Source organism: Staurois parvus, unplaced genomic scaffold, assembly GCF_062004578.1.
Source record: "Staurois parvus isolate SC_StPar_1 unplaced genomic scaffold, SC_StPar_1.0 ptg000276l, whole genome shotgun sequence".
NCBI classification, from domain to species: Eukaryota; Metazoa; Chordata; class Amphibia; order Anura; family Ranidae; genus Staurois; species Staurois parvus.
In genome coordinates, this window is record NW_028318072.1 from 960,248 (window position 1) to 972,537 (window position 12,290).

The 12,290-nt window shown below is 41.3% G+C and overlaps 1 protein-coding gene across 1 annotated transcript in view; it reads left to right on the forward strand.

The window, feature by feature from the left end:
• GGCX (gamma-glutamyl carboxylase) overlaps positions 1 to 12,290 on the forward strand; it is a 73,323-nt gene that overhangs the window by 4,943 nt on the left and 56,090 nt on the right. Inside the window, exons 3-5 of the mRNA XM_089681691.1 lie at positions 3,247 to 3,405; positions 9,508 to 9,673; positions 11,311 to 11,389. Coding sequence (XP_089537817.1) covers positions 3,247 to 3,405; positions 9,508 to 9,673; positions 11,311 to 11,389 — 404 coding nt within the window. The remainder of the gene's footprint in view (positions 1 to 3,246; positions 3,406 to 9,507; positions 9,674 to 11,310; positions 11,390 to 12,290) is intronic.

The window sequence follows — 12,290 nt, forward strand, 5'->3', positions numbered from 1 at the left end:
TACATCCAGATCCACTGATGTATAGTACCCATATAGTCTAATAATATTGTGCCATTTACTGCAAACTGCACATATGTATTTCACAATTTTTGGCCGACATCAGTGCACTGTATGAAACCATAGCCATTATGGAGTAGAGATTAATGTGGTTGTAAAGGCTCAAGGTTTCTTGCCTTCATACATTTTATGCATGAAAGTAAACTTTTTGTGTGCAGCAGCGCCCCCAGCTTCCCCCAGTACTTACCTGAGCCCCCTCTCAATCCAGCGATCTGCACAAGAACAGCGGCTCTCCCGGGGACTCTCCCTTTTCATTGGCTGGGACAGCAGTGGGAGCCATTGGCTGAGACAGTAGTTGTTGTCAATTACAGCCAGTAAGCCAATGAGAAGAGAGAGGGGACATGCTGAGCCACAGTTCTGTGTATCAATGGACACAGAGCTGCTTGCTGTGGGGACACTCTGCAAGAGGTAGGAGCCAGGAGTGTCGGCGGACACAGAGCAGGTAAGTATGACATGTTATTTTTAGAAAATGCCTTTAATATCACTTTAAAACCCAACCAGGCATACATATCACAGTAAGAAAAGACTAGAGGAATCAGAAAGTCCTCCAACTTAATCAGTATGTAGCATATTAAAGGTTAAGCTCGCCTTTTGAAAAGAATAATAATGCACATTTTTTATAGGTAAAAAAATGTGCATTTATTTTTTTTTCTAAGGAGCCAGCAGAGCATTGCACACACGATCAGCAGACCACGAGTGCAATCTCAGGCTCCTGCAGACTCTCAGGATAATTGTCTGCCTGTACCTCTTGCAGGCAGGCAGTTACTTGAGAGCAGGAAAATCAATGAACTACCAGAGCCCTTGCCAGCACCCTCATAGTTCATTGAGAACTACAAGCCCTCATCTGCCACAGCTGACGGTACTTGTAGTCTATCCATTCACAGAAAACTGTTATGCGGCCGTGTCTGTGGAGTCCCACATATCCACACTGTTTTCAAATTGTGGCAGCGGGTGCGGGGAGAGGGCCTCCCATCTGCTGTCATAGGGAGTGGGCAGATTCCACCCTAGAAACGGGTGGAACATGTGACCTGTTGCAAAAATGAACTTATCCGTTAAAGTCTTCTTAGAACAGAAGGTGTTCACATGTCCCATTCCTTCACATGTCCCAAAAATAAGTCAGTTAGTTCTCATTTCAGAACAGTGTGCAGAGCTTACAAATCTTTGCCCCATCAGCCTTGTGCACATCCAGAACTGCTAGTGTATAGCCTAATATTATAGAACCACAACATACAACCAGGGGCGGACTGACAACTCATGGGGCCCCCGGGCAATAGGGGATCATGGGGCCCCTGTGTCCTTGCCCAAACTCTAAAAAGCCTATGAAAAAGGTACCAGGGGCATCTCATGGGGCCCCCTACTGACCCCGGGCCCTCGGGCAGTGCCCGAGTTTCCAAATGGTCGGTCCGCCCCTGCCAACTGTTTCAGACATTTGGCGATCATCTGTTCAATGTATGGAAACCATGTCTTCTATGGAATATTGTTAAAGTATGAAGTTATTGATAGAGCCAGTGTTTGAATTCAGATATCCAGACTTATCGTAGCCTAGCAATGCTTGGGATGATTGTAGCCATATGAGTGCACTTTCAACGAGAACAATTGAGTACTGTCCATGATAATTTTATTACTTGCACTAACTTCCACATTTTTAGGGAAAGCTTTCAGAGTGTATCATCCTTTTCATCAAGGTCCTGCTTGGGAGAGGGGGGTAGACCCGGAAAGCTTGTCCTGAATATTTGGAAGTTCGTGCAAGTAGTAAAATTTTCACGGGCAGTACTCAATCATTTGTGTAGCCTAACAAGAACATTGCCTGCACACAGGATCAAGGGTCATTCTCCTTTCTGGCGGGGGAGTGTTGACTGGACGAAGACTGATGTGCAATGATAACCTAACCTTTCATACAGTTTGCCTAATGTGAGAGGTCAGCCATTTATACAAACACAGTAGCTGTGGGGTTACCTGACTACACAATGTGAAGTTTTGTCTGCTCTCATCCTGCTCGAGAGACACGTCAGCTTCAAATAACATAGAGGGTCATATTAGGACGACCTAATGCTTCATACATACTAGCAGGATTTATCTTCAGATTTCATCAACATGGGGAATGTACTTGATTAAAGCTGTGTTTTGATCTCCGTTTTATGTGCTTCTCCCTTTGTTGATATGCTATTCCATGTATTTACATCTGTTAACCACGTACTGCATCATGTGTTTCCATACGTTAATACATCTTTCCTATGAAATAAACTCATGAAAAGTGCACATACTTTCTTCTTTGTACACTGCAGGTATGCGTTGCACATAGAACTGTTATGATAATTTTGTGAATGGCCCCTTTCATTAACGTTACATCTCTTTTACCAAACGGTACTTGTAGTACAAGCTGCTAGTGTTAATGAGGATTCAGGGTTTCCAGTCCTATGGGACCACTAAAGCCGTGTTTGCGCTAGCTGCCATGAAGTGCATTTCCATACTTGCTGTCAGATTTGAGAAACCTCCACTATATGCTTGTTATGTGTTCGCATTCTTCAGCATACCTAAAAATAAGTAGAATAAATGTTTTCTTACCTTTATTGTTGTTTCTTTGGAGAAGATCTATACATAATACTCTAAGCAGCTTGAAATTGTTCAAAATTATTATTATTATTATACAGTATTTATTTAGCGCCAAAAGGTTTGCTCAGCGCTGTACATTATAGTGGGGGCCAGAACATGAGACAATACAGTAACAAGACAATACACAAGGGGTTCGAGGGCCCTGCTCTTTCGAGCTTACAATCTAGGATAGTTTACAGCTTGTAAATAGGCAATAGGGGTCATAATAAAGACATGTTTTAAGTGCATTAACATAAACTGTACCACCCAAGCTTTGAGATCCTAAACCCTTTGTTAGTATAGACGGGTGCACATCTAGTTTACAACTAACTACAAGATCTACCAGCACAGTACAAACGGGTAATCTGCATAGCAGAGGAAAACATCAGTTTTGGAGTTTTCAGAAAAGAGCAAGTAAGAAAGGTAAGAAACACATTTTATATATTGTTATGTGAATGGGCACATGTAATAAATATAATTGTAGGTGTTATCCCAATATCGCTGCAAAAGTAAAAGATGACAGCAAGGAAATAGCTCATAGAGGGTCTCTGTGCAGAGCAGTTATGTTATACGTTAATGTATCTGCCTTCCCCTCAGGTCTTCTTATGGTTCTGGACATCCCCCAGGAGCGCGGACTCAGTTACCTGGACCACAAGTACCTAGATGGGCTGGACGTCTGCCGATTCCCCCTTTTTAACAACCTTCAACCTTTGCCCCTGGACTGGATGTACCTGGTCTACATCATCATGCTCCTAGGTGAGGGGTTCACAGTTGATCGCATTTTACATACCTACCAAAAACTGTTTAAAAACAAATCAACTGATTAATTTATCTCACTATATTTATCTCAATATAAACACGTGTGTTTAATTTCTAACATTTTGGCATAATGTCTTTTTTTTCTATTTCTCTCATTTTATCCGCCTATACAGAGTAGTGTACTCCCTCAATTACTGCAGAATGTTTGGAGTCTAAATGATGCCCTTAATTGGCTAACTTTAGCTTTTCGATATCTTTACTGTCTTATGTTAGCCAATAAAGAGTATCACCTAAAGTGTTACTAAACCCAGGACCCTGCATTCACTATATCTGATCTCCCACAGTACACAAAACATGGAAATGCAATAATTTTAGTAAATATAAACTGATAAATGCTTTTCTCATCAGCAGTTAGAGCAGTCTTCTGACTTCTATCAGTGTTGAGCAGAGCACTGGTTAAAGCTTGTAGGAGGAGTTTTAATTCTCCCCTATATGGCTTTAGGACCCCTGACCCTCTGTCAGGACAGTGGTGATTGGCCCTGGGCTGATCACATGCACTTTCCCAAGGAAAAAAAAAACTCTCTAGCAATACACACCACACTGAGCATGTGCAGCTTGCTCTGTTCTATCAGGAGACGGATTGGGGGACAGTACAAGAAGGGGAGGATCAGAGAAGACAGGATCAAACAGCCTTTTTTACACAATGCAGAGGATTAACCTCTTAGGTTGCAAAGTGAGTATAACAAGCATGCTTTACTTCATATATGGACTGATTTTACTGTTGTGGGTTTAGTAACACTTTAAATACTTCATTACCGATGTACGTCTTTAGTCACTTCCCTGCCTAATTCTGACATTTCTCTCCTACATGTAAAAAAAAAATCATAATTTTGTTTTGCTAAAAAATTACTTAGATGCCCCAGACATTATAAATATATATTTTCACAGAGAAATAAAATGGTGGGTTTTGCAGATTTTTGTTTCACTCTGTATTTGTACATTGGTTTTTCAAAAGCAAATTTTTTGGAAAAATACAATTTTAGTGCACACAAACTCCATATAATACTCGTTTTAGGTAAATATTAAAGTGGAGCTCCAGGCATCATGATTATTATTACTTGTACTGAAATAATTGGCTATTGTTATAACTATTTATACCTGTTATTCTTACATCTGTAAATCGATCACACAAGCTTGTCAGCAGGCAGGGGCCATGGTAGATGTGGGCATCTGAAGCCCGCTCCTGTTCACTTCCGGGATTCGGTGCAGCTGGCTACCCAGCATGCACCTCGCGATCTCGCGCCTGGGCAGTAATGACACTGCGCAGTAGCAGTTTGTTGATTGAAGGTTGCCATAGCAATGGTGGCATTGGCGGAAGTTCCCACCCTGTTATGGCAACCTGTCAAATCAGAAGACCTGGAAGTTGGATGCGTTCTGGGAAATAATGCGATTTTTCATTTTTAGTCAATTCGCTTGGACTCCTGGGATAGATAACACCGATATCCCAGGAGTCCATGCGAAGCACCTTTTGACGACATTGCCTAGGCGGCTGGACCAGAAGTGCTGCATACACAGATAAAAATAAGGTATTCAGACATAACAAAAATTATATTAATATCCATTAAGGAATACACTGCGGGTGGGCATGTAGATAAAAGCAACTTTTAAAAATGGGTGGAACTCCACTTTAAATAGAGTAAATAGATACCTAACATGTCATGCTTTAAAATTGCGTACACCCGTAGAACCGTGCCAAACTAGGGTACCTAAAAATCTCCATAGGCGATGTTTTAAAAGTCTTTACAGGTTACCAGTTTAGAGTTACACAGAAGGTCTGGTGCTAGAATTATTGCTCTTGCTATAATGTATGATACCTCATATGTGTGGTGTGAACACTGTTTACATATGTGTTTGAGCATGGAGGGACAGGACGCTTTAAAATTTAGTTTTTAATTGCTTTTACTGCTATCATAAGCAATGTAAACATCCCTTGGGATATTAACAATCAGTGATAGGTACTCTTTACTGAGAGATCCGGGGTCTGTGAGACCCCAGATCTCTCCTCTGCCCTTTAAAAAGTTCTGATCACATCAAGTTCTGTGTGATCAGAAGGTTTCCCAAGTCCAAAAATGGCTTTGTTTACATCCAGCGAAACCGGAAATGACGAAATATTCGTTGCTTCCACTTTCTAATACCATAGAGATGATTGGGGATGTCCTGGTCCACGTTCAGATCTATTGTAAGCCAGATCAGTTTCTGGCTCCCTTATGCCACGGGAGAGAAGGGGAAGGCTAGTTGCTAGGATTTATTTTATATTGCAGAGGATAGCTGGCCAAAAAAAAGATAGGATGATGCCTGTAGCTGCAGGCATCATCCTGGTATCTCCACTTAAAGTCCAGGACATCATATGACGTCCTACGGGTGGGAAGTGGTTAAACAGTGAAGTGGTGGATGCCTATTTCTGTACTGCCGTTTGTAAACACCAGTACAGAAATAATCATTGGGCAGCCTGTGTGTCTGTTAATGGCAGTTAAGTGTTCTTGCATGGCAAGACCATTTACTGTTATCTCACATATATATTCTTATTATTATAGCCAAATTTACCACCCTAACTCCTCCCACAGTTTTTACACTACATAGACAGTAATATACCGAAACGTGCGGATTGTTCCCGATTGGTGTGCTATTACTTTGTGGAATGTTTTGTCGAATGGTTCACAAAATATCGGCATTTTTGTGGTGAATTGGTCCCATAGGAATGAATGGCGGAATGTTCAAAACTAGAGTGTGAGCTGAAAAAGCAGGACATGATTTCTAAATTGCCATCACTCCCTCATTTTCAAGCCCACCTACAGAAATCTTATATCAATACGTTCAGCTATCCCTGCTGCCACTAAAAATGTCCACGGCTAAGCCATAGTCCTGATAGTTTTCACAATTTGTTTGCAACTCACGCCGCCCAATGACATTCATTGAAACTCCACTCTAGCCACCTCAAATTTGAAGGGCAATTTCCAAACTGCGATTGTGCCTTCATTTTTAATATTTCAGAGACATACTATGCATCAAAATGTAGGTATTGGTCTTGTGATTCTCACAATATAAAGTGCTTCAGTGTAGGATTTATAATTTTTAAACTACAACTGTTTGAAGATGGCAACCGCCAGTGAAGTGAGCAAGTTGGAGCAGTTTGTTTTTAACTGCTCTTCTCTGCCCTTGCTGTAGAGTGAGTTGCCATAGGAACTCAGGTGTGTGACACTCCACCAAGTTACTCCACCCACTCCAGTTGTAGACTACTGGTGGAGGCAAGAACACTTCACACAATTTCCCCAGAAATTGTAGCTTTTCTAGTTTAATAAAGCCATGCTTGGAAAGCTTGCATCACAGGCACCGTGTACAGAGTCAATTAGATCAGCCCTATACCTTGTACTGTGATGTTCAGCCACACCGATCATATTTAAACATTGTTTACATTTTTAGAGCCTGCCCTTTTCTCTTAGGGAGAAAGAAGGAACTACAGTGTTTTCTGGCGTATAAGACTACTTTTTATACTTAAAAATATATCCCAAAAATTGGGGGTCGTCTTATACGCGGGGTATGAAATGTGAACCTTGAGTTTGTTTGGGTCAAGCTGGCTGGATGTGCAGTAATGTACATACAGTATACCGTGCTGAGCCAAGCTGGATGATGTCAGAGGGTGAACATGAGGATTTTAAGTACCGGTAAGGCATAACCATTTCAATTTAAAAAATCTGATGTTTTTAAATGGTGTTGCCTCGGAAGGGGGGTAGTCTTATACGGCGAGTATAGCCCAAAACCTATGTTTTAACTGGAAAATTAGGGGGTCGTCTTATATACCCAGTCCCCTTATATGCCGGAAAATACGGTAATCATTCATTCATTGGTTCCAAATCACAGGCAGATCAGTAGATTATCAAAGTATACATTGATTTTGGCATCATTAACCCTTTCACTCTCCTCCTTTCCCATACATGTGATCTACATCCTGTTTCTATGTGACCTACTTTTTACCCCTTCAACTTTCATATCCTGCACACCTACACCTTAACCCTTTCATCTGTTCTGTCTCAATGTATGTGGGCACACTTCCTCCTCATCCCTCTGTATATAACCTGTTCATTATTTGTTTATTTGTATCTACTGCACCATGACCAAGGTTCATATTTTAACTCCCTCAATACCAGCATGTTTTTTTATTTAATTAAAAAAAAGGCAAAAAATTAGATTACCTTGGGATGTCTACTTTCCAAACAGGGTTTATTTTTGGGGGGGATTTGTACTATTCTAGCATTTTTATTTGATGTGCTTGTATAACTGAGAGTAAGAAATCTTTTTTTTTTTTTCCAAGATGTTTGTCCCTTTTTCTTTTATATAATAACAAATAAATAACAACAACACAGTGGTGAGTAAATGCCACCAAAAGAAAGTTCTGTTTCAAACAATACAAACTTAATTTGGGTACAGTGTTTCATGACTGAATAACTGTCAATCAAACTAGCACAGTGCCTAAAAATGGCCTGGTAATGAACAAGTATGTACAGGCTAATGTCACTGGTTATACTTGAAACTTGATATAAACTTGGTTAAACTTGATATAGTGCCACTTAAAGGGAAAGTATAGTGTATTTTCCGTAAGCTCATATTTAAGTTATTATTGCTGGATTGCTTATATCTAAAAGCGTGCCTGCCAAAAGAAGAGGGAATGTACTTAACTTTCCAGTGGGAAGTGTCTTGAAGGGCCGATGCAAATTTTCCACACTTACAGCTCTGTAGAATATCTACTCCCCTTCTCCCCCTACACTGTGCTTCCTCCAAAAACAATATCTCCTGCGCTCCGGGACCCAGGCCGGTGGTGAGTAGATGGAAAACACTCCAGAGAGGCAACCACCGGAGTATCCAAAGTCGTGCAGCTCCAAACCAAGGCTGGGGAAGCCCGAACAAACTGTGAAGTGAAACAACAAGAAGCGCACCAACCTTGTGCATTACCTCAGTAACCAAAATTTATTTAATGAAGGAATGGTACTCACAAACAGCGGATAAAAACAGGCATGTAAGTCCACCAAGGGACTTCAACTACAAGAGACCAGCGCGAATCCCATCATGGGTGTAGGTACTCAGTCCAGCTGATGCGTTTCGAAGGTCAAGCCTTCTTCCTCAGAGCTCTCTGTGTAAGAACATCCCACTTAGGTCATCTGTATTCTTATCTGAGCCGCTAGACAAGCGTTACCCTGGGATGTTCTTACACTTACAGAATATCACATCTTCAGAGATTAGAACCTTATGGGACATATCCCTATTGGAGAGGCACTGAGCTTCCACACCTCAGCCCCAGTTTTTTAGGCACTGCTGCAGATCTGAAGAAGTAAGCGCTTTGAGACCAGATCGGTATCCTTTCCTTACACGAATGAGGGACCATCAGAGGATTCCGTTTCCGGGCTGTCTTTATCCGAGATCCTAGGATGCATGTGATCCAGATATGCGTTTTTATACTGGGTTTCTGGTGAGTAGGCAATCTATTCATATTACTACAACGGGAGACCGGATTGCATCTACAACACTAGAATTTTCACTGTTGACTGAGGAATTCGCATTTCGATACTACAGTGGACTTATTTTTATATTTTATTCTTATTCTTAATTTTCTGTAATTAAGGTTTAATTTTATATAGCGCTGCACTCTTTACTTGTATATTGTACATTCACATCAGTCCCTAACCCTCAGGGGGGGTACAATCTAAGGTCCCTAACTTACATTCATACATACACATACTAGGGCCAATTTAGACAGGAGCCAATTAACCTACCAGCATGTCTTTGGAGTGTGGGAGGAAACCAGAGTACCCAGAGGAAACCCACACAGGCACAGGGAGAACATGCAAACTCCAGGCAGGAGGTGCCGTGGTTGGGATTCGAACCAATGATCCTAGTACTGCCAGGCGGAAGTGCTAACCATTTAGCCACTGTGCTGCCCATATGTAATAGTAATTGTGATGTAAATAATAAATGAGTTTAGTTAAACTCACATTCTTCCTTACTCCTCTCTTCCATATATTCATTGTATTGTCTCCTTTCTTTTAGGAGCTCTGGGTATAACTCTTGGATGCTTTTACCGCCTTAGCTGCCTGCTATTTGTAGTGCCGTACTGGTATGTCTTCTTCCTAGACAAGACGACTTGGAACAACCATTCTTATCTCTACGGGTTGATTGGATTCCAGTTGACCCTGATGAATGCCAATCGCTACTGGTAATTTATTCTGCGAATCCCCTCTGTTGTCAGTGTCCTCTGAGACATGCAGACTCACAATATTATAAAGCTAGCCATACTCAGCTGGATTTCTTGTGTTCGACTTGCAGGCTGTATGAGAGAAAATCAATGATAATACTCCATGATTAGCACTGTTGATGAAGGAATCTGCACTGCCAGCTCTTGTATTCAAGCAGTCACAATTGATTACACATATATAGATCAGTCTACTACAGGGGTGGGCAACTGTGGCCCTCCAGCTGTTGTAGAACTTCAAGTCCCATGAGGCATTGCAAAACTGACATTTACAAGCATGACTCCCAAAGGCAGAGGCATGATGGGACTTCTAGTTCACCAACAGCTGGAGGGCCACAGTTGCCCACCCCTGGTTTAATAGATTGTCCAAGTATCTCTATTAATGTGAACCTGCCATTCATTAAAGGATCCATTTACATTCTTCTGGAGCATTAACATACATTGTGTTACACGGTGTACATTTCATTTAAAGTAGAATTCAAGGCAAAACCTAACTACTGCTTATGCTCCCTTCCCCCCTCCTAAAACTTATTCTGAATAACCTGTGTAAGAAAGATCTGTATACTTGCCTTTTTTCAGGCCACTCCCATTTGGTCACGTGATTTCCCCTGTGTCAGCCAGTGCTGGCTGCAGTGGAAAGAGAGAGAATGCTTGACAATGGCTGGTAATGCCTGGGAGTGGTGATGTCATGCTATGGCCCATCCATTGTTGGTGCTGCCTCCTTCCCTCTGCAGCTGCTGCTGGCTGACAGAGGGGAGCTGGATCACATGACCAGACTGGAGTGGCCTGAAAATAGGTACGTATGCAGTTCTTTCTTACAGGTTATTAAGCAGAATAGGTGTTATCAGGGGGGAGGGAGCATTTTTATGAGTAGTTAGGTTCTGGCTGGAATTCTACTTTAAGGCAGCCCATGCCATAAAATGTCTGACACATCACACTATGGTGCCTAACAATGCATTGTGACACACTGCAGTGCATGTGCATAGTGGTGCCATTCAAAATGAATGGCAACACATGAAACTGTGTGTTGTGCTCTCTGGACCCTTAGCCTTTTAAAATAAAACTCCTTGCTAAGAGAAGGTATTGCAAGGTGCCTGCTATCACTTTTGTTGAGCTCCTCTAGTCCTTTGTTACTAAGGAGGCAGGTTAACAGTTGTGGTCTCCATAAACTGAAGGAGGAGGGAAGGGGAAAGTCACTACAGCTGTGTCTCTAGTTCAGCAGAGAAAATATAGTGACAAGTAAAATGTAATGGCTAAATTTTAATCAACATGACTGCCACACACACAGCCTATCCTGTGCCCAGTACGCACGACCATCACAGCAGGTATTTTCTTTGCTCGTGGGAGCTATAGTGAGTGTGCTAGGGGAGCAAATGGAAGATGAGTATGTGCTGCTGGAGAGGGGGTTTAAAGCAAATCCCTTGCTTTGACCTGAATAGACAAACACGTTTTCTTGCTTGGACTTTCACAGGTCTTAGATAGATTAGGCATCTGCTTTTTGTTTATGGAGTAATTCTTGATTTATGATTAAGTACACTAAATATATTTTATATCCAGTATCAGAGGGTTCTTGTTTTTATTTTGTTTTTTATATGACATAGGTCAATTGATGGCTTATTCAGTTCTCGCAAACGCAATGCACATGTCCCACTTTGGAATTACACTGTCCTCAGAACCCAGGTAATCACAGTTTAACATTTTATACTTGTATACTTGACCTGTATAATACAGTTAGTTTTCCACAAAGACCTTCTTAGAGAAGTGTAGGACATTCGATCATGCAAACAGCTGCTATTAGATTTTGAGCGACATTTTAAACCCCAGCAACAATGTTCAAATCATCTTTTTATTTTTTACATCTTAAGGTGGAACTTTACCAATAACAACTTAATAAAAAATAATGTTCAAGGAACATAGATTCCACATTAATAACCATGCTTTCAAAATGAGTTTGTGCTGTAAATTTCCTCTAGCATTGTTCATGTTTCTTCTTGCTAGAGGCTGCCATTTTACTGAAGCACAGATTCTTTGAGCAGCAGTGAACCTTTAGGCTGTAAGCAAATTGGCCTCTACATTTTTGGTACCGAAAAATAGAGTGCAACTGAGCATGTGCAGACCAGAGTGAAAAAGTGTATGATTGGATTTTAAACCGTATAGGCGCTTTATTTGTAATGTTTTACATAGCTATACCTGCAAAATGGGCCAGCCTGAAGTGATCTATCCGGACTTAATTTTCTGTCTAAAGTTCCACTTTAAGATCAATGCAAAAATAAAAAGTTTCATCCCAGCAAAGGATATGCCAAAGCTCATCCAAGCTTTTGTATCCTTATATTACACCTGTCAGCAGTACTAAACAGGCTCCAGAAGTGCAATGCAGGCACAGGGTACATTCTCGTTTTTTCCTCCAGTGACTTCTACTATGAACACAGGGATTCAGAGACTGCAACTCAGGTACAGCAGTCTTGGGACACTGCATGACAACCGTTTCAAACTGTAAGGGTCCATTCACATCAGAAACTGCACGTAACTTTGTGTTTTTCCTTGTACCTATGCATGCAGTTGATGCACGTTTACAGGCAGT